Below are 25,636 nucleotides of genomic sequence, written 5' to 3' on the forward strand. Positions count from 1 at the left end.
TAGTTAGAGGAAACGGTTTTGAAATTTTTTCTTTTTTTTTATTTGACGAGCCCTCAGCAAAAGAAAGCGTACAGTGGGGTAAGGGCGGTTGGAAGTAAAAAAAATATCTCGGATTAAAAAAATTGTGTTTGTTAGTTAAGAAAAATCTGTAATACTATCACTCTATCTTTTCAAACAAAAAAAAAGCCAACAAAGCTCTTGGATTAATCCTTCGTTTATCATCCGAGATAAGAGATCCAATGTGCCTTAAGTCCTTGTACTGCTGTTGGGTACGTCCCACTCTTGAATACGCTGCAGTCGTTTGGTCACCACCCGGTATCACTGCCATGGCAAGGCTAGAGAAAGTCCAACGAAAATTTACCCGTATCGCCATTCGTCGCTTCCTTCCCGATCAGTCGTCTATTCCTCCATATCATGTCCGTTGTCGCCTGCTTAGTTTGGAACCTATCCAAGTCAGACATTCTATCATCCAGTCCCTTTTTGTTGCCAATCTTCTCTCCTCTGATCTTGATTCCCCATCTCTCTTGTCGCGTATACCCCTTTATGTTCCGTCTCGACCCTTACGCCCCAGAGCTCCCCTCTACATAGAATTTCGCCGAACCCGTTACGGCCAAAATGACCCACTCCTACGAGCATTGGCCACCTTCAACGACCACTCCGATCTCTTCGACTACCATATCCCACCCTCCCGTTTCCGCTCCCTCCTTCGCAACACTATCACCCTTCCCACTCCATAATTTGTTAACCCGTACATTCCTTCCTCTCCTTAGTTTTTAAGCAACATATTGTTAAGCCTTAGGCGGACAATTTAATTAAATAAATAAATAAATAAATAAATAAATAAAACTAGTTAAGCTTGACTAAAAAAAATAAAAACAAAATAAAAACCATCTAAAAACGCATTTTTAATGAATTAAAATTCAAATCAAAATTTGCCGTAAAACGTGTTTTTAAATTGTTTTTATTTTATTTTTTTAACTACTTTTGTGTTATTAGTGGTTTAAATTAAAAAAAACAAGGGATACAGAGTTTTCGCTCGTGAGAAAGACTTTGGCACCAAATATAAAGACTTTCTCTAGCGTATGAAGACCAACACCTAGAGTATGACGCAATGATCCCCTTGTTCAGCCTTGTTATTGGGCCGAATGTCTCTGTATTGTGTGCCAAAATATTTCTAACATATGAAAAGCACTGTAAAAACGGTTTACAGAGGCGTCATCTGGATTTCCGATGCTTAAAATCATGTTTTACAAGTAAATTGACCATTTTAAACAAGATTCGAAATGATATATATCGTAACTAGTACAAAAATGACTTATTATCACAGATACAAGTCCAACTGCTTCATTGAAGATGCAATCCAAAATCAAACTAAATTAAGCGTAGCGTCCAACATAGCATTTCTTTCATTGTCACGAATGTTCCAATAATAATATATAAACCCCTTGTATAAACTTATAAATTACCACTTCTGTATATTTCACTCTTCGAATTCAATTTATCAACTGCCCATCCCACCCTACATTACAGTGCTTTTATGCCTTCCTAGCACAAAACTCATACCGTTATCTCTCTCTATATATAGAGAGAATAAGAGTATAGTTATACAGGATTATTCTATTCTAAACTGGATTCGATTCGAGTCGAAAAAATGAACTCCAAAGTAATATTTTCCATACAAATGAACACACAAAATTCATCGACTCGACCTCGAGACGACTCGATTATAAGAATAGAATACGCCTGATAGATTTATATATCCATGCTAGAAAGAAGCAAAAGAGACGGAAACTACTACGATTATTGGATTGCAAATAAGGATGAGAGAAGCAGGATCAGATTGAACCTTCTTGCTTTTTATACAACAAACCGCGCCTATTGAAGTAAAGATGAGGCCGGAGCAAAAATAATTTTGTGAGCAGCCGGTCCAGATCCAGGAACGTAAATAACGCTGAAAGCAAGGCTTCCTGGTCCAGAGTGTACCTGCTTGGGTTGATCTGAAAGATCGCGGTCTGCATGCTTACATGCAAGAACCAACTCAATGCACACCACTATTCAAAAGCGTTTGAAAAGCTTTCGCTATCCGTCGGTAGATGACGCTGGACTGTCTAGATAAAAATTCCCATCGGTTTCTTATTTAATTTTTTTTTTAATAAATGTTTACAATGTTGATGTTCAATGTTTTCATCATTTCATTAATGTGGAAAGTGTAAAATGCATGCACAACATGACGCTACATGTAAAGCAATTGTTATGAAAACAATGCTGAGGTGAAAATCGAATTCACACTAACGATTACGCTTGAAAAAGTGGTAATTGAAGATTTGAAGAGCTGAATACTGGGATATGATATGTATGTGATATTTGTCACGCAGATAGAAACAAATGCTATGTGTTCTTTAATTTTATTGTACAAAAAACGCTGAGTAAAATTTCTTGTTTTATACATGCTAGGCAAGATAATTGGCCTAGAAGCCATGACTTTAAAAAGGCATATGACTGATTTTTGTAAGTTTACAACAACTTTACATACTTTACATATCCGGCCTACCGCGCCCGCTCTGGTCTTTGTTGATGGCCTAAAAAGACTTTACGGGTTTGGTCATCCGTTTCCATGCGTACAACATGGCCAGCCCACCGGAGCCTGGCGAGCTGAATATGCTGCACGACAGTGAGGTCACGGCGTATGTGAGTATCGGTACTATATAGGTGCTATATTGTCCCAGTTTCGTCCATCGCGGCAGATTCTTTGAGGTTAACTGAATTCACAGGCTGTAGAATGACCGGATGGCAGCCAGCATTTTTGCGCGCAACTCAGCTTCCATGCTATTGTCGTTGCTAACCTTTGACCCAAGATAGGTGAATTGTGAGACGACTTCTAAGGTACGTTCACCTCTGTACATCACGCCGGCGTAGATTCTGATTATTTATTGGTAGGGCCGCTGATGTTGCCACCATCAGTTTGGTCTTTGCCACGTTTATATGCAATCCGAGGTTCTCCTCCCGCAGACCAATGATTTCTAATACCATCAGCGTACGTCAGGATCTGGGTTGACTTATAGAGGATGGTTCCAAAAGTCTCCATGGACAGGATCTTTTAGACGGGAAAGTAAGATTTTAATTTAAGATGAGTTCAACAGGCGAAGCAAGATAATCAGCCCAGATTCTCAAAAAACGCATACAAACAACAACTGCTCTTTTTCATTTTCAGCACAAATAATGCCACTTAGAGTTTTGTATTTAATCGACTATTAATATTTTTCAACAGCTAATTCATACGGCTGGCGAGTGGTTAACACACAGATTCAGTCGCTAGTGAATAAAAACAATGACTGACAAGTGATTAGCGAGGAGACGTTGTGGTTCGTCCTGACTCGATATGATCGTATGCATGATCTGCGTAAAACTATCGACCTAATTTAATCAGTTTTGTCAGCAGTAGACGACGATCTACTCTACAGGACGTTTAAATGTGGCACAATATTGCAGTGCTTCAACAGAGCAACCCCGTATTTGTGGAGACGCCCGGTCATTTTCGTACATAAAGGACTGTACTGGACACGATGGATGACCTTGCTCCCAACAAAGATATCCATTCATACTCAATAAATAAGAAAAAAAGACAAATGAATTATTGATAAATATATCGAGTTTATTTATTTATTTGCTAAACAGATTAACATTTGACATTGTAAGGCCAATCGCAAGCAGTGATAGCTTCGTTGAAGCACAATCCACCCGGACAGTCGTACAACGCTTGTCGACCACCGTCATAACATCTGTAGAACTTGGCGCAATTGCGCGGATCGCGGAAGTAACCATCACGGGGACAAACGAATACGCCGGAACTGGGTGTGACGGGTTTGGTGGTTGTCGTGGTAACTATCTGTCGAGCGGTCGTGGCCGTAGCAGGACGTACTGTCGTTGGGGCAGGAGTTGGAGCAGGAGCTAGAGCAACTGCCCCATTTCTGTTCACACAGTTATTCAGTGCAGTCATCAGCGGAAATTTGGAGCCACATTTGCCGGCAAAATCGTCCATGTCGATCGCCCACACCATACCACCACCGAGTCCGTACTTTGCAATCACGTTACACTTCTGCCCAATACTTTCCACACTATCGTAGCTGACCCACTCACCGCCCCCGGAAGCGAACGCGCCCACCTGTGCCGAGTCGTACTGCTTGCGGGTCAGCGTGGGAGATGAACAAATTTCGTAGTAGGCGAGTATCCCTTCTTCCTGCGTGATTGGACCTTTAGTGCCGACACCACTGACCGGTGCACCGACACCGTTCACGACTGGGTTGGTCAGCTTGAAGGTACGTCCATACAATGGGATGCCCAAGTTGAGTTTGCTTGCAGGCGCACCCTTACTCAGCCAATAGGTAATCACAGCTTCCGCGTTCAGCGCACGCTTATAGTCCGAATTGTCCAGTGCGGCCGATCCCGGGTAGAGGGCGGCTTGGTGTCGAGTGACGCCATAATCCCCCTGCAGGTCGTACGTCATCAGGTTGATGAAGTTGACGATGCTCGCTATGGCCGGAATATCGTACCGATTGATGGCTTCGAAGCTGGTACCACCAACAGCCACCGTTAGCAGATACTTGCTCGGTGCGAAAGCGGCCGCCAGATCCCTTAAAAGCTGCACAAAGACGCCCTTATCAGTGGGATACTCCCAATCGACGTCCAAACCGTCGAAACGATACTTTTGCAGTAAAGCTACCACACTCCGGACGAATGTTGCACGTCGCTGAGCATTGGTGGCCATCGGGGTGAAGTTGTCGATCGCAGACCAACCTCCGACGGCGGCTATCGTTTTCAGAGCGGGATACCTCTGCTTCAGATTGCTAAACTTCGCCAGCATATTGTACTGCCCACTGGCAACGGTTGCATCCAACGGGACAATCGAACCGTCCGGACCGACGTCGAAGAACGCGTAGACGAGCTGCGTGCACAGTGCGGGGTTGATATTATTGATATCGAACCCTCCACCGTTCTGACGGTACACGGCCCATGTTCCGTAGTAGCACACGACTTCTCCTGCAAGGTTGGGAACGATCGCCGATAGAGTAGCTCCGATGCGATGATGAGAGGCCATACTTACTGCTTTCGACTACTGCCAGCAGGGAACAGGCAGCCACCAGTAGAATTGACCACAGTGGAACAGAACGACCCATTTTTTCTCTACTTCGGCAATCCCGACACTTAGCTAACAAGCTCTTGGTCGAGTGGAAACTTCGATAGAACTACCGAAATTGGGATGCCTCTTTTATACCACTTTCGATCGTGGGTACGCTCGAAAAAGAGCAACAACAACGAATAACACATTCGGCAACAACTGTACAAACATTCATCTCCAGATACGCGGGATAGTACGGCTAGAGACAAATACAGGTCGATGCGAAGAGTGGCAGATGGTTTGAAAGAAACCCTCGCGGAAACTCTCTCAGTTGATGTTGGTAAGCGAAAGTGTACGGTCGATGGGAATTACGCGAATTACGATTGAAGTGGTCGTAAGAATGTTGGTTTCATTTCGCCAATAACTAAAGTGACCTATGATCTGGTGTGTGATCGTCAACCGTCGCATTTAGCCTGTGTAGACTAAATTGTTCAACATTATTAACTCATTGGCACAAATCCATCAGAAGAAAACAAGTACGGCAACTGTATAAGCTGTACAAGCAGTGAGCTCTAATCACGAATCAATTGCCATTTAGGCGTTCCAAAAACCATCACGTAATTGAAAACGATCGTTGCGATTCTATCTCTTCGTGTTTAGTTAGCTTAGAAATATTGGAGAAGGGAGTTGAAGAGGTTAAGTGTAAATATCAGTGTTGGGTGCGTACGTGCAGGGCACTCACGCGCCCTCTCCGCGAGATGTTTTCTCTCGCCGGTTGATGGGCACGACCCACCGGTCACCAGCACTCAGAGATCCTTTGAATACGTGCTTGAATAAGAACTTGAATTGGCGACCCACCGGTCACCAGCACTCAGAGATCCGCTGAATTTGAAGCTGACTTTGAAGCTGAGTTGGCGAAATTTTTCAAGTGATCCGTCGGGTCCCGAAGCCGAAGCAAACCCGAAGCCGAAGCAAAACCCAAACGGGGTTCGGCACGACCCTTCGTTAAAATAGCCCCCTCCCCCTTTTTGCCAGATTTTCTTTCCAAAATGAAACAGTGTCACACACATGTAGTAGAACAATTTGATTTATTTAAGCAAATAAATCGGTTTAATGAGACGCACTAACAACTATTTCACACACGGTCATCACTTCGCAAATTACACAAATTATGGCACATTATATTAAAAACACTTTTATCAACTGTTCCGTGAATAAAACGCAACATTTTCACCGTACTTTCTGCACTCCACCGCTGTTGATCATGGTTGTCATCTTTCCACTGTACCCGTCATTTGCACCAACATTTGCACATCACAAACACAGGTTTTGTTGTCTCCGTTCGCCGTGAAAAACACATGAAATGGAAGAAAAATTATATTAATTAGAAGGGGGGATGTTGGTTGATAATTTTAATCACTTTTACTTACCTCAAATTAAACAAAACTCCATTTTTTACGGGGTTTATCCGCCAAGCGCTGAAACACCACACAAGCACCAACCTCACTGGACTGAAAGTGAAGCCTACTGCGTGAATGTGTGTATGCGCTTCTGCCAAGCCAACCGCGCCGTACTGCGTGTGTAGCCAAGTGCGTGTGTGTGTATACCCAAGTGCCACAAATCCACTAAACGACCACTAAACGGCTTCTAAACGACTCAAGTTCTCTACCTAAACGGAATATAGAAAGACTTCGTTTAGCAGACGGCAAACGACTCATGCATTCTAAAAATAGCGAAAAAGCTGGTGGCGCTCTCTGTTGGTGGGATACCCCAACCAGTTGAGCTTCATCGCTTGGAGGAGAGCTTTCTCATTTCCTCTATACTGTTGTATGGTTTCGCATTGAAGTTATAATACATCGCTAGAACTAGAACGGCGATACGATTGTTTAAATACTAAACTCCAACCGACACCACCAGCACCTGAAGCAAGTGAGATTTGAGTAATGGTCGTTGGTGTTGATACCCACGTATCTGACCACACGACCATTCATATGGGTTTTTGCTCAGAAAGTGAGAAGGCTATATAGGTCATGATTAGATGAAACTTGTCGAAACACATTGCAAGAATAGGATAGCAATATAATGATGAGTTGTAATACGCCATCTATTGATCAAACCAATGAAGCTGTGGGGCTTTCATTTTTTTTCTATGGATATTCAATTTTCCAGTCGTTTAAGCTTAATCTGTGGCGCTTGGGTATTTGCACCACTGGACACAGAACACAAATCTCACCGCACAGCAGAGCGTGTGTCGCCAAGTGTATGCATGTGTGTATTTGCACCACTGAATTCTGAACGTCCACCACACAGCGTGTATCGCCAAGTGCGTGGCTGTGTGTAGTATCTCCGTGGACTGCAGAAAACTACCTGCACTAGAACAGAGCGCTGGTGTGGCCAAATGTGTGCATGTGTGTACTTGCTCCACTGAAAGCCGGTATCGCACCAGATTTCGGGTGTCGCCTTGTGCGTGTGTGTGTGTGTGTTATTGTCACTGCACTAGAGTTGGGCAAAACGCACAAAAAAGCGGAACTGGGTCCGGACGATTCCAACAAATTACGGACCTAGTTCCGAAGGGTAGGTTCAATCCGACAAGCCGGAACCGCCCGGAATCGTCCGGAATCGTCTGGAATCGTCGGAATCGCCCGGAATCGTCGGAATAGCCCGGAATCGTCCGGAATCGCTCGGAATCGCCCGGAATTGCCCGGAATCGCCCGGAATCGCCCGGAATCGCCCGGAATCGTCTGGAATCGTCGGAATTCCATTTCATTTCATGTCATTTATTCAGTACATAACCTAATACAAATAGATACAAACAGTAACACAAGATGCTAGCGTCCATATCGAACGATATTGAGGAACTCAGTGCGCGACATTCCTGGCTTAAATGTACGACAGACAGCATTGACATATGCGCGGCGGCCGGAACGTGAACTTGAATCGTCTGGAATCGTCGGAACAGTCGGAATCGATCGGAATCGGCTTTACTATTCACTACTATCGATTGACTACGATTCCGCACGATTCCGGACGATTCCAGTCGATTCCGGGCGATTCCAGCCAATTCCGGTCAATTCCGACTGTTCCGACGATTCCGGACGATTCCGACGATTCCGGACGATTCCGGTGGAACTAGCGATTCCTTCTCTCTGGAATCGGAATCGGTATCATACTTGCCGGAACCGGAACGGAACCGTGGGTGCGATCCGCGGAACCCATCTCTACACAGCACACTCGTTCGTCATTTTTTTTTCGTTTTTTCGCTTGAGCCACTCGATTTCGTTCTTCGCTGATTTTGGCAGCGCACGAAGGGGTTTCGGTTTGAACTTCCAACAACAACAACCACACGAGGAGGCTCGGGGACACTCATCAGGGGAAAATCGCTCAAATTAGAGCGAGAGACAGATAGAAAAAGTGAAAGGTCAATATAAAATCTTCGGCTTTTGACTGTTGGGTAGCAACGAATGTGGTGTGGTGTTATTACAAGGCGGAAATAAATTAAGTTTATTTATTGTAATCTAATTTACGTTGTGTCGTATACACTTATCCGGCCACATATCACACGGCGAACGTAAAAGTGGCGACGAGGACAATTTAGTTTAACGTGTGTTCAATTTAACGTGTGCAAGTGTATCAAACATAAGACCACCGTGTCGCAAGCGTCGTAAGATGGAGCAAGCTGACACAAACCAGGTGGATGTTTTTGCGGACGTTGACCCGCGCCGATTATCGCAAAATCGTGCCAGCGTACCAGGCGTGTCCATGCCAAATTTCGCGCATCGAGAAGGAGCATCAGTAATACCGCCGACGATAATCCAGCCGGCATCGCAGCCTACGTCGACGCCATCGCTAATCAACGCGTCATCAGCCATCATTAGCAGTGCGGATAGTGCAACGATGCTGCAAATGATGAATTTGCTTCAACAGCAAATGGCACAACAGCATCAGCTGCTTAACGATTTTCTGCACGCGCGCATGCAGAGCCAATGCGCCCCACCCACCACCTTGCAGCCTGAACAAATAATTGATACTCTGTCTCACCACATTTCAGAGTTTCAATACAACAAGGATACTGGTATAACCTTCAAAAGCTGGTTTTCACGCTATCTCGACCTGTTCCAGAAGGACGCGGCAAGGATCGACGACGCCGACGATAGATCACACAACGTGGAAGCTCATCGACAGTCCCCAGTTAGCAGCACCATCCGTAATCGCTAGAACCGCCTCAGGTGCTAACCTATCCCTGGAAGGAGAGTTTCCGTGCACTGTCGAAGTGAATGGACAGGCAAAGCAAACCGTGATTCGCGTCTCGAAATCGCGTTTGTTACTTTTAGATGCTGATGTTATCGACGCGTTTGCTTTATGGTCGGTTCCGATGGACAGTTTTTGCTGCCACGTTACAGGTACGTCTACCACGCCGAAGCAATGGCAAGAACGGTTCCCAACAGTCTTTCAAGGAATAGGCCTATGTAAAAAGGCAGGGATTACCTTGACGCTGAAAGACAACTGCCGTCCAGTCTTTCGTCCAAAAAGACCCGTTGCATACGCTATGCAAGAGCCTGTAAATCTAGAGCTTGATAGGCTAGAAAAGTTGGGCATAATAACACCTGTAAAGTTTTTTGAATGATCAGCACCGGTAGTAGTGGTTAAGAATGCAAACGGGAAAATTCGGCTATGTGGAGATTATTCCACTGGGTTGAACGAAGCGCTAACACCACATGATTACCCGTTACCACTCCCAGAGGACATATTTTCAAGGCTGTCCAACTGCACCATGTTCAGCAAAATCGACTTAACGGACGCCTTTCTCCAAGTCGAAATCGAGCCTCAATACAGACCGCTACTTACCATAAATACGCATAGAGGCTTGTACCACTACAACCGCCTGCCGCCCGGCATCAAAGTTGCTCCTGCCGCCTTCTAGCAACTTATGGATACAATGCTCGCAGGGCTTAAGGGCGTATCAGGATATCTTGACGATATCATCGTAGGAGGAAGTAACGAACACGAACATGACACAAATTTGGCAGAAGTATTAAACAGGCTTCAAGAATATGGATTTACGATACAAGCCGATAAATGTGCTTTTAAACAGCAGCAAATCACGTACCTTGGACACGTGATCGATAGCCACGGGTTATGACCAGATCCGTCAAAAATCGAGCTTATAAAGAAGCTCCCTGAACCGAAAGACATATCCGGTGTGAGGTCATTTCTCCTATCGTCCGACCTACTTCTAACACTCTATGATGCAGATAATCGTTTCTGCAGACGCTTCGTCCATCGGCCTTGGCGCAACGATGAGCCACGTGTATCCTGGAGGTGCAATGCGCGTAATTCAACATGCTTCCCGCGCCCTCAGTGAAGCAGAGCGTCATTACAGCCAAATCGAACGCGAAGGCTTGGCTATCATCTTCGCTGTAAAAAAGTTTCATAAAATGATCTTCGGCAGGCGTTTTGTTCTTCAAACGGACCATCGACCTCTTCTTCATATTTTCGGCTCGAAGAAGGGTATCCCGACCGTCACCGCAAACCGTTTGCAGCGTTTCGCACTCACTATTCTAGCGTATGATTTCAGCATAGAGTATGTACGCATCGACGACTTCGGAAACGCTAATTTGCTTTCGCGCCCAATCAACACACAAGCCAAACCTGAAGAAGACACCGTGATCGCATGCATAGAAACAGAGATCAAAGCAATGGTGGTAAGTGCGCTTCATAACACTCCACTTCATTTTGCAGACCTTATCAGAGAAACACGGAAAGACCCCTTACTGCAAAAGCTCGTGCATTACATACGTGAAGGATGGCCCAGTAATGCAACCTACACAGGGGAATTGTCTCGTTTCTTCGCACGTAAGGATGCTTTATCAACCGTTGATGGCTGTATTTTGTTCGGGAAGAGGGTGGTGATTCCTCGAGTTCTACAACAGCAATGTCTGCAACAAATACACCACGGTCATCCTGGCATACAACGGATGAAATGCCACCCTTGGACGCTAACATCACGCAATGGGTCAAAACATGTAACGCGTGCCAAGCAGTTGCACGATCACCCCCTCACTCAAGCCCCGTTCCTTGGCCAAAAGCTGCAGGTCCATGGCAGCGCATTCATGTGGACTATGCTGGTCCACTAGATGGAGATTTCTACCTCTTCGTAGTAGATTCGTTCACGAAGTAGCCTAAAGTATTTCGAACGAGCAGCACTACATCCGCAGCAACCATCGGCATCTTACGCGGAATATTCGCCCGGTTCGGTGTTCCAACCACTCTAGTATCTGATAACGGTACGCAGTTTACGAGCGAAGATTTTAAGTTTTTTTGCTTCCAGAACGGCATCGAGCACATAACGACGGCACCCTATCATCCGCAGTCTAACGGGCAGGTTGAAAGGTTCGTTGATACTTTAAAGCGGACCGTTAAGAAAATATCAGCCGATGGGAGAACGATGCAATAGGCGCTGGATGCATTCCTACTGTCCTACAAAAGTACTCCGAGCTCCGTGTTGGAAGGGCTAAAATCACCAGCGGAGATAATGTTTGGCAGACCAATGCGTACAACCTATTACGTCCACCACTCGCCGGAGGGTTAACAGACAGTCCAGTAGCAGCGAAACTCAGGGAATTTCGCCCGTCCGACCTGGTATATGCTAAGTGTTACTCTCGCAACGGTTGGAGTTGGACAGCTGGGACCATTGTTAGCCGCATTGGAAACGTAATGTACACCGTCAGGACAGTCGATAGAAAGACCATAAGAAGCCACGTGAACCAGCTGCGCGAGCGCCGTGAACGTTATCATCATCATCATCATCGTGAATCATCAGAGTCTGACGGTTTACCGCTAGATATTCTTTTGGATTCCTACCACCTTACTCCGCAACCGATGACATTTGTTTATATGTTTATTGATTAATTCATCGGGATCTTGAAGATCCTACATGAATGTACTTAAATTAGTGCTTATAGACTATGTAAGGTACATAAATCGATCGGGGAGAACAGGTGCACAAGAATAGAAAATGTATTTTGAAAATAAAATTATTACGTAAGTTGTATCCTGAGTCTATCGCTAAAAACATTCTGTGGCACGTTGAAATCAAATAAATCAAAGTTATTTATGAAAGTTCGACACATAGCTGACATAGGATCAGACTGGCCAAAACGAGTTCTATAACGAGGGACGGATATGAATTGACGTGTACGTAGATTCCTAGATGGCGCGTTAAATTCTATCGTAGCTAATAGAGTAGGAGCATCAATATGGTGGTTAAGTAGTCCTGATATAAAAAGGCATTTAGCTATCTCACGGCGCTTTTTCAACGACTGAATCCCTAAAAGCAGACACCGGGAATGGTATGACGGTAACACATCGCCCTGTCGCCATGGTAAGAGTCTTACAGCATATCTAGTCGCTTTTCTTTGGATGGCCTCGATTCGGTTATTCCATTGTTCGGTACAGGGGTCACTAACAATACTGCCATATTCTGACACAGATCGAACGTAGGCACAGTACATGGTTTTTATGGTCATAGGATTGCGGAAACCTTGCGTTGATCGAATAATCCAACCCAGTAGTTGGTTCCCTCTAGACACTATATTCTCTAGGTGATCGTTAAATGTTAAACGTGTGTCGAGAATGATCCCAAGGTCGCGGAATGTATCGGTGCGTTCAACGGATATGTTATCGATCTGGTAGTTGAATCGTATGCAAGACCGAGAACGGTAAAAAGACAAAACACGACATTTTTCGATACATAGCACCATTGCATTATCACGGCACCATTGCTAAATAGGTTGATGGCGTGTTGAAGATTGATGCAGTCATTGCACAATGGGCATTTGCCGGGATGAAATTCAAAAAATCAACTTTGTAATAGCGCAATTCCAAATAATAGGTTTTAATACTAAGGGTTAAACTAAGAAAAATAGCAAATATGAGCTCTTTATCTGTTCTAGTTCTCTAGAAAACACCTTTCAAAGTCGAGATTTGTTAAAAAAACGCAGAAAAATCTTCACTTTTTTGGAAAACTTAAAACCTTTGTAACTTTTTCAAATATGAACCGATTTTGATAAATTTAGACATTTTCTAAAGGATATTTAGTCAGCTTTATAAACACAAGAAAAATTTTGAGCTAAATTAATTTTATGCAAAAATATACGATAATAACTGAAGAAACCTCCTGAAAATTTTCATAATTTTAATTTTTGACTTGATGCCATTATAAAAGTGGCGTAGAGTGGCGTTGTCTCATATATGTCACATCATAGTATAATATATATACTATCAATCTGTGAAGAAATATTCTGCGAAAGTTTGCGAACGCGAATTTTATTGAAGTTTTTTCACATCAACTTTTTCTAAAAACAGACACATGCGGCTCCATAGGTGCCTAGTGTAGCGTATTTCGTGTATTCTACAAAAATATATTCTACGTGCTTTTGATCAACTTTCATTTGAATTACGAAGCTGTGTGTCTTAGTTTCAGCTCATGTACTTATCTTATATGTAAATTTCTATTCTAACCTAACTTTATCATTAAATATAATGAAGCAAATCAGAACCAAATACCTTTTGGTCCTACTGCAGATTATAGAAGGATATAAGGAAAGTAATTCTTAAATTATACGCATAACAGGAAAACGTTATGAATGCAGTAGCATCTATTGGCGTTTTGGGAGAAGAAACTCCCAAAACTCATGACAAACTAAATATAAGGATAGAGGGGAGATGCTACAAAGAATATTTTGCAAGAAAGAAAATGCATCCAGAAGGACATTTTGTATAATGAGCTGTATTCTTCTGATTCGTTAACCAGTTCAATATCAGTAGCTACACGCACTAAAACAAAGACAGGGTTTAACTTTACAAATGAAGTAAATACTTAGTTTGTAGTTATCGTGCAATTTTGATTTTTTCAGATAGTTGTAAAACCAGGAAGGATTTTTAATTTTATTACCCCTTCTGAAGGCAGTGCAGGACTTGGAAAGGTATTGGATGAATATTCAAAGACAAACAATATGTGCTGCTTTTCATTACGAATTTGGGAAGTACTTTATTTCAATGCACCTGCTCTATCTAATTATTTAAATGCCTTTATTCATGTCTTTAGAAAAGTGAACTAGACGTCAGGAGCTTGTAATAGCATCCACCTAAGTTGTGTATGTAAATTTTTAATATTTGTACTACCTGTGAGTAAAAGTGACGAGAATTAGCTACAATTGTCCTATACAAAGCAGAAAAAATTATCTTATTCAAAATTATTATGTTTTGTTTATATAATATTATTATTATTATTTATTTAATCTTCATTATGGAACATTACAGTATATTTTAAAATGGTTTATACTATTAGCAACAAATAATACAAGAAAAAAAACACACAACATTAATAAAGCTAAGCAAAGATCCCTTAAAACACTATTTTATGTAGCGCCACCTGGTGGTATGGATGCGAACTACAAATAAAATGTTATTTACTATCATAATACTTTACTACAAACGATAAAAACTAACAATTTCTGCAAAAATAATTTTATCCCGCAATTTGTTCTAAACTGCCCATTGTGCATTGGTATCGTTGATAGGAGCGAACAGCTTAACGTCATCGGCAAACAGAAGAAAACGGTGTTCCGCTAGCAATTGCCCTACATCGTTTATATAAAGAATGAAGAGCAGCGGGCCCAAATTGCTGCCTTGAGGCACTCCTGAGGTGCCAAGCACCTCTCTAGATGTATGATCGTTTACCTTTATCTTGTATGAGCGTTCTGTGAGGTAGGAATGCAACCACTTAACTATTTGTTCCGAAAACCCTAACTTCTGCAATTTGGCGATTAAAATGTCGTGTGAGATGAGGTCGAAAGCAGCTTTGAGATCGGTGTAAATAGCATCCACTTGACCTCCGGAGTCGAGATTACGTTTGCAGAAACTAACGAATTCAGTGAGGTTTGTTAATGTTGAACGTTTGGGTACGAACCCGTGTTGGTTATCCATAATGTAATTCGATGTAGCGGAGAGCATAGGGCCGTAAAGCAGAAGCTCAAAAGCTTTTGATACCGCACAAAGTGATGTGATACCGCGATAGTTTGAAGCACATGAGCGATCCCCTTTTTTAAATATTGGTACCATCCACGAGGTCTTCCATAAGCGTGGGAAAATACCGGAACTCAGTGACGTGTTGTATATCATCAACAGCCGAACCATCATCAGCATCGCTACAGCATACTACATCTACATACACGGGCGTATCGTCTGCATCACACCCACAAACGTCAGCAGTCATCAATCCACGTACGGCCTCAAACGCGGAACCGCTGCATCCAACGAATGCCCCAATTCCGGTATAAGCTCCAACCCGAGAACCACGTCGCTCTTCTAGGCATAGAAGACCGCCCAGTAGGTTCGACCTGTACAGGCGTTTTTAAAGAGGGGAGATGTTGGGTGCGTACGTGCAGGGCACTCACGCGCCCTCTCCGCGAGATGTTTTCTCTCGCCGGTTGATGGGCACGAGTGTCCTAGCGAGAGATTCGTCCCGATCCGCGAAGATCGTTACTCGTTACACGATCGGGATGCGAGCGGCAGTCGGGATACAGCTAGTAACGAATGTGGTGTGGTGTTATTCTTCTTCTTCTTTGGCTCAACAACCGATGTCGGTCAAGGCCTGCCTGTACCCCATTGTGGGCTTGGCTTTCAGTGACTAATTGATTCCCCCCATAGCAGGATAGTCAGTCCTACGTATGGCGGCGCGGTCTATTTGGGGATTGAACCCATGACGGGCATGTTGTTTAGTCGTACGAGTTGACGACTGTACTACGAGACCGGCTCAAATTACTAGGTGGTGTTATTACTAGGCGGAAATAAATTAAGTTTATTTATTGTAATCTAATTTACGTTATGTCGTATACACTTATCCGGCCACATATCACACGGCGAACGTAAAAATCAGCAGTCTCAAAAATGGCGGCAACCCAACGAGTAGTCATCGGAGGGACATCGGAGACCTTCCATAGAAGGTAAGGCAATATACGTATAGAACAAAAATAGCTTTATTTATTTATTTATTTTTTTTTATTCAGGAGTAACGGTCCAAAAAGGCCGTATTGCTTAAGAGTAGAAAATACAAATGTAATTCATGGCGCTACAATCCATATTGGCAGGGAGACATTTCCTTCTCTGAGCCATGGAAGGGCACCTTATCCCGGGTGTACTCGGACGGTTTGGTTTTAATTAATCCAGTCCATGATTTTGCGGTCCTATAAGCGTGGCGAAGGTCTACATCATTCGGGTTTCGAGGTTGTCTATTCCAGTTCACTGTTCCAAATGGCATTGCGGGGGTCTGTATCGTGTGGATTCCAAGCATTTCGTCGGATCCATCCATCAGAAGCGGTCCGAGTATATTTCCATTTAGTGGCTCAAATGACATTGCGAGGGTCTGTATCGTTGTAGTCCTTTCCTTCAGTGGTCCGAGTGACATGGCGGGGGTCTGTATCGTTCCAGTTATCTAGTAAATCCTTGCAAGAACATCGTTCGAGCAAGGATCTTCTGTCTGCCGTCAATGCCGATTACTCAGCCATACGCATTGCACTCATTCATTCTTACATTCATGCATACATTCATCCATCACAAACATACAAGCGATGTACAACATGTAACACATAGACAAACAAGAGGAAATAATATAGGATGCAAGATTGCTGTTGCCAACAATGTTGGTTGGTTCACAGACATTTTGCTTAAGGAAAGTCACACAGTTAAGCCGTTCTCTCTACAGAAATCGAATATGGCCTTCAGGTATTCCCAGTCCGATGCCGCTAATATATCCCGAATCGGAATATCAGTACATTTTCCTAGTCTTTCGACCGCGTCCAGCAAAGCAGGTCGAGCAGACTCGTATTCCACGCAGGACCACAAAAGATGATCCATATCGTGGAATCCAAGCCCGCAGCCACATACCTTGGAGTCGACCAGTCCTATACGCTGGAGATGTGCGCCTAATGCGAAATGATTAGACCTAAGTCTAGACATCATTCGAATGAACGCACGATCGCCAGGGGTGTTATGGAACCAAGGCTTCAAGCTTACACGAGGAGTGATTGTATACAGAAACCTTCCGAGTTCATCCGAGTCCCACAGATTTTGCCAACGTGCCATGCAAAACGCCTGTGGGGCCTGCAAGAACTCATGAGGAAGGATAGGCCTATCAAAGAAAGACCCTTCTGCAGCTCCCCTTTTGGCCAAATGGTCTGCCTGTTCATTTCCTGGTATACCACAATGAGCAGGTAACCATACTAACGATATGCGAAACGACTTTTCAAACAGTGAGCTTAAAACCTTTACAATTTCTTTCACAAAATGGTCTGGGCTCTTAACAGCCTTTACGGATTTTAATGCTTCAATAGCGCTTAAGCTGTCTGAAAAAATTACATATTGATCCGCTGGGCATGCACTTATCAATAATAAGGCATAAAAGATTGCGGCGAGCTCCGCTACATATACTGAGCATGGTTGGCGTAATTTAAAGAATGCTTCGGAGCACGTGTTGTATACACCAAATCCAATGCCCTGCTCTGATGAGGATCCGTCAGTATAAAAATGGTTACTGTTAGCATGGTCATGTTTCTCCACAAATTTGCTGGGAATTGTCATCCGGCGAAGGTTATCGGGGATACCTTTAATTTCCTCCTTCAATGAGGTATCTACACTTAAAATGGAACTGCAGGACTCTGGTAAGCTGGCACTAGTTATACTTTGAGAAGTACTAGGGTGCACCTGTAAGGAAACAAAATCATGATAGACCTTCATGATTTTGCATTTAGAACCTATCTCTTGCAGTGTTTCAAAGTTCTCGATTATCAAGGGATTTGATACTGTAGAGCGGACGAAAAGGCGAAGCGATAGTAGCTCAAAACGTAGCTTTAGCGGCATCACTCCGGACATCACTTCGAGTGACATGTTATGAGTCGACTTCATGCTACCTAGCGCGATTCTAAGACAGCGATACTGAATCCTCTCAAGTCGGATTAAATGCGACTTGGCTGCCCAGTGGAAGCATATGCAACCATACTCCAAGACGGACAGTATCGTAGTCTTATATAGGTTAAGGACGTCTTTGGGGTGTGCACCCCACCAGAGTCCGGTAATCGTTCTGAGAAAATTGATTCTTCTTGTACATTTCTGTACCAGATAGTCAATATGTGTCCTCCATACATTTTTGCTATCAAACCAAACCCCTAAGTATCGAAAAGATCTGGCAATGGATATCTTTTTACCATATAAAAAGATATCGACCTTTGGGTCAACCAAATTCAAGCGTCTATTACTCTCAGTGTTGTAAAAGAAAGAGAATATCAGCATTTCCGTTTTCTCTGGAGAAAACTCGATACCTAGGTTTGTGGCCCACACTTCTAAATTGTTGAGTGTGGTTTGCAAAGGACTTTGAAGGTCGGCGATGTTGTTGCTGGCGACTGATACAACACCGTCGTCCGCCAATTGCCTAAGGCTACAGCCAGGTGCAAGGCAAGTATCTATATCGTTGACATAAAAATTGTACAACAAGGGGCTCAAACAGGACCCTTGTGGTAGTCCATAAAAGCTGACTCTCCGAATTTTCATGAAGCCATTGTCGAAATTCATTGCCTTTTCCGAAAGGAGGTTGAATAAGACGTTATTCAGTCTTGGGGTTAAACCCGCAGATTCTAACTTTTGACACAGAACATTGACTGATACTGAGTCAAAAGCCCCCTTGATGTCAAGAAATGCAGATGCCATCATTTCTTTACGAGAATGAGCCATCTCGATTTCGGACACAAGCACCGCCAAGCAATCGTTGGTACCCTTGCCTTTGCGAAAGCCAAATTGGGTACTTGACAAGAGGCCTTTGGATTCAAGCCAATTGTCCAGTCTAAAAAGAATCATTTTCTCAAATAATTTTCGCAGACAAGATAACATTGCTATCGGTCGATATGAGTTATATTCTGATGCCGGTTTACCAGGTTTCAAAAGGGTGACTACTTTCACTTCTCTCCACTCCAACGGGACGGTGTTAAGCTCCAACATAATGTTGAATAATCTCAACAGCCGTTTCCTCGCCAGATCTGGCAGATTATGGAGCAATTTGTTCCGAATCTGATCCAGTCCTGGAGACGAATTGTTGCTGGAGTACAGAGCAAGCGATAGCTCAACCATTGAGAACGGTGAATCCATTTGCGGATCACTCCCATGAGCACTCTGTTGATATGGTGGTGCTTGAGCGAAATCAGGGCAGACTTTTTGTGCAAATGGCTCTAGCCATGCCCCAGAAACCCTTTCGCTCTCGTTTGTTGCTTTGCTGTTGCGCATCCTTTTCGCCATGCTCTGAAGCTCCGTTAGCGAAGTGGAAGGCTTGAGGTTTTTGACATACCTCGGCCAGTATGACCTTTTTTTTGCTTTAAGCAAGTTTTTGCACCTACGCTCCAGGCCTCTATAATGAACGTATAGATCCATGGAACCGGTGTCTCTATACCTGGCAAAAGCCTTCCGCTTCGCTGAGAATGCCGCTTTACAATCCGCGTCCCACCAAGGAGTGGGTGGTCTTTTAAAAATCCTTGCCTGGGGGGGCGGCCTCGTTTGGGCACCGAGGGCGCACTCGTTTATCGCCATAACGAGATTTGCATACTCCTCATTTACGGAGAAACTGGGTTCTACGCGGATTAGCAAAGCGGTCATTTGGTCGCCGTATTTCGTCCAGTCGATGTTCCTCGTTAAGTCACAATTAGCGGGGACTTGATCGACTGTGCGACTCCTCTTGATAATTGAGATCTTTATTGGCAGATGGTCGCTACCAAGCGGGTCTTGGATTACCTTCCACATAGAATCCAGCCCTAAAGACGACGAACAAAGAGAAAGGTCTATTGCGCTGGGTCGTGCCATAGGTGAGGGCACCCTAGTTGCTTCACCAGAGTTTAGAATTGACAAACTGTGTGTGTCGCAAATATCCCTAATGATTGGTGCACGATTATCGTCATGCGTGCAACCCCAATCTGATCCATGGGCGTTAAAGTCGCCCAGGATGAAAAATGGTTTTGGTAGTACCGTTACTACTGTCTCAAGATCCTTGTTGATCTTCTTTGGATCCAGATTGGCTCCCGGTGGGATATAAATTGAGGCAATAGAAACGTCAAGATCCCCTAGCTTTGCCTGGATCGCGACGTATTCGATTACCTCGGGTGTGGGGAGGGGTATTCTGCTGAAGCTGTGACTGCTACGAATACCAATTAACACTCCCCCACCACGCCTATCGCTAGTTGGGTCATGTCGATCTTGACGAATAATATTATATCCCGGGAAGGTAATATTTTTATCGGGTGAGAGCCAAGTTTCACTTAGGGCAAATGCATTACAATTATATTGCCCTAGTAATACCTTAAAAGAATCTATTTTTCCCAAAAAACTTCTGCAGTTCCATTGTAGTATAGTAGTCATTGGAGGCATTAATCATCCAAGCGGACCATCATACTTAGACATGGCCATTTTGATAACCATTGCCTGACCATTCCTCTTAGGAAAGGAAATGCCAGGGGAATCAATCCGGTAAGGGGTTCCGGGAGGTGGAGGGAGTCAAGGAGAGAGTGTAAAATCTCTGTCTGGCTTGGGAGGGATGGCCTGGAGAAAGATCTGGGTTCGCTAGGGAACGCCAGATTGCTGGGATTGGAAGGGTTACGGGAACGTGGATGGGTGCGAGCGTCACGGGGGGGTTTGGAGCCCTGGGGTTGGCGTGGGGTCGCGTTGTCTTGACGTCGAGGTGCCTTTTTGGGTGAAGCTTTAATAATTTTTTTTATTGTCTTTTTGTTCGGTACCCGTGTTGTATGCAATCTTTTAACTCCATTTAATGGTGCCAGATTGGGCAACGGTTCATTACCCTCCAATAGGGAAAGGTTATCGAACGGATTCACACTTGAGGTCGACTTCAAAACATCGGCGTACGATCCTCTTGTATTCTGCAAGACGGCCCGTTTGTGTTCTGATTGTTTTTTTCGGTACACAGCACACAACGACATTTCGTGCCATTCCTGCTTGCAGTGAATGCATTTCTGGGTTTCGGCCTTGCATTCGGATGTTGAATGCGATCCCTTGCATTTGCCACACTTCACGGAGTTTGTGCAGTAAGGCTCTGAATGTCCAATCTGGCTACATTTTGTACAGCATGCTATTTTTTGCACAAATGGTCGACGGATGGGCACTCTGAGTCCTTCAATGTACAGTGTGTTTGGCAGGACTGTACCCTCGAAGGTGATCCGGAGTAAGGAAGTCTCACGGAACACCTTCTTTCCATCGACCGCACTTGAAGCGTAAAGTTTTTTAACTTCAAGGACCTTTACCCGAGGGGAAGATTTGTGCAGAAAAGCCCCTTGTCCGTACTTTAGGATGTCCTCTAAGGGGTAATCTAAGTCATCAATGACACCGACGACTTCCACCAATCCACCGGGAATATATACCCGGTAATCCTCCGTATAGGACGGATCGGCCGCAATAGCATTGGCTTGCATCCGGTCTTTTGCGGTGACCCGCAGCTTGTTTGGACGCGGGCGAATAATGTCTAAGACACCAGGATATTTTTTATAAACAGATGCCGTAATTGCTCTTACATCGAGCTGTTTATTTTTCGGCATGAAAAATACATCATGTATCCCGTTATAAGATGCGGGATACGCTCGGAATCTGGGATTCCCCTTCAACGATTGACCCATCAATTGATCACGGGACGTTGAAGGTAAGGGCTCGTTACTAGCCTTTTTTTTCGCATTCTGTCCTGGATCAGAACTTTTTCGCTTCACTGTAGTAAAGCCCTCCTCCGATTCATCCATCGGCTCCGCCTCCATGAGAGAGTCGGAGCGAGAGAAAGAAACCCAACTGTGTGACGAGAAAGGATAGGTAAACAAGAGAGGATCACTTACCACAAATAGACACACGAGAGCGAGAGTACACGACGAACGAGCGCTACGCACCTGTCCGACGAATGCGCTCTACACTCACAAACCTACACAACAGTACACACGCAGCGCGTATACACGCGCTGCACACAACTCTACGCACTACACACTGTACGCACTATACACTAAGCACAGATCGCTTTCCGATCGTTCTCGCACGTATTCTCTTGCAGTGCGTATGGTCGAGGTCAGTGGCTTGTTGTCCGGCAAAAAATCCATCCACTTGGAGCGCGTATCGATCACGTCTGATTCGCTTCGTGGTTGGGGACAGAATGAAAATAGCTTTATATTGTACACAAAACAAAATGATATCTGATAACAACAACGTTCTTTCTGTTAACTTACTAATAGGGAAAGGTAGGACACTGCGGCAAAGATGGACTTTACTTACTTACTTATCCGGCGCTACAAACGCTTTGCGGTCTTGGCCTGCCTAAGAAGTGTCCGAAACCGCTCACGGTCTCGCGCCTTCGTCTGCCAGTCCGTTATCCCGGCCTTAATGGCGGACGCCTCCACGCCATCTTGCCACCTCAATTTGGGCCTACCACGCCTCCTCTGTCCTTGTGGACGGCCTAAAACAACTTTACGGGCTGGGTCGTCCGTTTCCATGCGTATAACATGGCCAGCCCACCGGAGCCTGGCGAGCTTTATACGGTGTACGACAGTAAGGTCGCCGTACATCTCGTATAGCTCGTTATTATAGCGGCTCCTCCATTGTCCTTCCAAACATACGGGGCCAAGTATCCTTCTGAGCATCTTCCTCTCGAACGCGGCTAAGAGGGTTTCGTCAGATTTGGACAGTGTCCATGTCTCAGAGGCGTATGCGAGTACTGGTACTATATAGGTACTATATATATCGCGACAGGTTCTTTGAGGTGAACTGCTTTTTCAGGCTGTAGAATGACCGGTTGGCAGCCAGCATCCTTGCGCGCAACTCAGCTTCCATGCTGTTTTCGTTGATGACCTTTGACCCTAGATAGGTGAATTGTGGGACGACTTCAAAAGTGCGTTCACCTATCTGAACGTCACGCCTACGTATCCGTTTCGAATTCTTCTATGGCTTTCCGTAGTCGTAGATTTATAGGACTAAGTGACTGGCCCCGCGCCCACGTGACCGTTTTGTTTTAGCGTCGGGTTGCCCCCCCGACGTTCAGGCACCCGGTTTCCCGGGATACCCACCCCCTCCTGGTTCGCCATATACCACCATCCGCCCAAGGGGTTGGGTCAAGCCCGTGTACCCAAGCTTGGATATGTGGTGACACATGTTACCACTCTGCACGACGAGGACGTGTCGGAATAGGAGTTGGATGGGAGAGCCTGTATTATCCCTCACTGGGGATTCGGATCCCATCCCATTACAGAGTTATTCTACAACAAATTAATTTTCAGGCACCTAGTAGGAATCTAAGGCAACCTCCCTTATTTAGTACTGATTTTAGATCTACGGTATTTGGTTCTAATGATCCACTCTTGAGAATGATTAACTCGTATACCTCTGTTAACAGCATTGTCGATCCTAGCGTAAGCGTAAATGTAGTAAAACAAACTTTGCGAAGTCTTTACTGACGAGTGAAGTTCTTATTATTTTTATTAATTTATTTTTGTGGTCAGCTTTCATTTATTTGTTCATGAGTTCAGTTTTTATATTAGTTAGGAATCTAGTAATAAGTTATGGAGGAAATAAATAAATAAGAAAAAAAAAAGCTTTTTATTGATTAATATATCGAGTTTATCTATTTATTTGCTAACAAGATTAACATTTAACATTGTAAGGCCAATCGCATGCAGTGATAGCTTCGTTGAAGTACAATCCACTCGGACAATCGAACAACGCTTGTCGACCACCGTCATAACATCTGTAGAACTTGGCGCAATTGCGCGGATCGCGGAAGTAACCGTCACGGGGACAAACGAATACGCCGGAACTGGGTGTGACGGGTTTGGTGGTTGTCGTGGTAACTACCTGTCGAGCGGTCGTGGCCGTAGCAGGACGTGCTGTCGTTGGAGCAGGAGTTGGAGCAGGAGTTGGAGCAATTCCCCCATTTCTGTTCACACAGTTATTCAGTGCAGTCATCAGCGGAAATTTGGAGCCACATTTGCCGGCAAAATCGTCCATGTCGATCGCCCACACCATACCACCGCCGAGTCCGTACTTTGCAATCACGTTACACTTCTGCCCAATACTTTCCACACTATCGTAGCTGACCCACTCACCGCCACCGGAGGCGAACGCGCCAACCTGTGCTGAGTCGTATTGCTTGCGGGTCAGCGTGGGAGATGAACAAATTTCGTAGTAGGCGAGTATCCCTGCTTCCTGCGTGATTGGACCTTTAGTGCCGACACCACTAACCGGTGCACCGACACCGTCCACGCTTGGGTTGGCCAGCTTGAAGGTACGTCCATACAATGGGATGCCCAAGTTGAGTTTGCTTGCAGGCGCACCCTTACTTAGCCAATAGGTAATCACAGCTTCCGCGTTCAGCGCACGCTTATAGTCCGAATTGTCCAGTGCGGCCGATCCCGGGTAGAGGGCGGCTTGGTGTCGAGTGACGCCATAATCCCCCTGCAGGTCGTACGTCATCAGGTTGATGAAGTTGACGATGCTCGCTATGGCCGGAATATCGTACCGATTGATGGCTTCGAAGCTGGTACCACCAACAGCCACCGTTAGCAGATATTTGCTCGGTGCGAAAGCTGCCGCCAGATCCCTTAAAAGCTGCACAAAGACGCCCTTATCAGTGGGATACTCCCAATCGACGTCCAAACCGTCGAAACGATACTTTTGCAGTAAAGCTACCGCACTCCGGACGAACGTTGCACGTCGCTGAGCATTGGTGGCCATCGGGGTGAAGTTGTCGGTGTCTGACCAACCACCGACGGCGGCTATCGTTTTCAGGGCGGGATACCTCTGCTTCAGATCGCTAAACTTCGCCAGCATATTGTACTGCCCACTGGCGACGGTTGCATCCGAGGGGACAATCGAACCGTCCGGACCGACGTCGAAGAACGCGTAGACGAGCTGCGTGCACAGTGCGGGATTGATATTATTGATATCGAACCCTCCACCGTTCTGACGGTACACGGCCCATGTTCCGTAGTAGCACACGACTTCTCCTGCAAGGTTGGGGACGATCGTCGTTAGAGTCGTTAGCACCGGTGTGGTGATCAGATGCCATACTTACTGCTTTCGACTGCTGCCAGCAGGGAACAGGCAACCACCAGTAGAATTGACCACAGCGGAACAAAGCGAGTCATTTTTTCTCCACTTCGGCAAACCCGACACTTAGCTAACAAGCTCTTGGTCGAGTGGAAACTTCGATAGAGCTACCGAAATTGGGATGCCTCTTTTATACCACTTTCGATCGTGGCTACGCTCGAAAAAGAGCAACAACAACGAATAACACATTCGGCAACAACTGTACAAACATTCATCTCCAGATACGCGGGATAGTACGGCTAGAGACAAACACAGGTCGATGCGAAGAGTGGCAGATGGTTTGAAAGAAACCCTCGCGGAAACTCTCGCAGTCGATGTTGGTGAGCGAAAGTGTGCGGTTGA

The 25,636-nt window shown here is 44.9% G+C and overlaps 2 protein-coding genes across 2 annotated transcripts; both read right to left on the reverse strand.

Moving 5' to 3' along the window:
* Positions 1 to 3,648: 3,648 nt before the first annotated feature.
* On the reverse strand, positions 3,649 to 5,238 carry LOC120949261 (chitinase-3-like protein 1). The gene is made up of 2 exons (XM_040366448.2): positions 5,102 to 5,238; positions 3,649 to 5,037 (listed from the first exon to the last, which is right to left on the reverse strand). Exons 1-2 carry the CDS (start codon positions 5,172 to 5,174, stop codon positions 3,677 to 3,679), a joined length of 1,434 nt encoding a protein of 477 aa, XP_040222382.2. The 5' UTR covers positions 5,175 to 5,238; the 3' UTR covers positions 3,649 to 3,676.
* An 18,544-nt stretch (positions 5,239 to 23,782) lies between these two features.
* LOC120951798 (chitinase-3-like protein 1) lies at positions 23,783 to 25,407 on the reverse strand. Its single transcript, XM_040370727.2, has 2 exons — positions 25,260 to 25,407; positions 23,783 to 25,191 (listed from the first exon to the last, which is right to left on the reverse strand). Exons 1-2 carry the CDS (start codon positions 25,330 to 25,332, stop codon positions 23,831 to 23,833), a joined length of 1,434 nt encoding a protein of 477 aa, XP_040226661.2. The 5' UTR covers positions 25,333 to 25,407; the 3' UTR covers positions 23,783 to 23,830.
* Between the last annotated feature and the right edge of the window lie 229 nt (positions 25,408 to 25,636).

This window comes from Anopheles coluzzii, chromosome 2 (assembly GCF_943734685.1).
Source record: "Anopheles coluzzii chromosome 2, AcolN3, whole genome shotgun sequence".
In the NCBI taxonomy this organism is placed as follows: domain Eukaryota; kingdom Metazoa; phylum Arthropoda; class Insecta; order Diptera; family Culicidae; genus Anopheles; species Anopheles coluzzii.

What these genes read in the sequence shown, in the direction of transcription:
- LOC120949261 (XM_040366448.2), bottom strand. Translation starts at nt 5,174, where the DNA reads ATGGGTCGTTCTGTTCCACTGTGGTCAATTCTACTGGTGGCTGCCTGT. An exon ending in GCTGGCAGTAGTCGAAAGCA is followed by an intron (nt 5,038 to 5,101) that starts GTAAGTATGGCC and finishes CCAACCTTGCAG; the next exon opens with GAGAAGTCGTGTGCTACTAC.
- LOC120951798 (XM_040370727.2), bottom strand. Translation starts at nt 25,332, where the DNA reads ATGACTCGCTTTGTTCCGCTGTGGTCAATTCTACTGGTGGTTGCCTGT. An exon ending in GCTGGCAGCAGTCGAAAGCA is followed by an intron (nt 25,192 to 25,259) that starts GTAAGTATGGCA and finishes CCAACCTTGCAG; the next exon opens with GAGAAGTCGTGTGCTACTAC.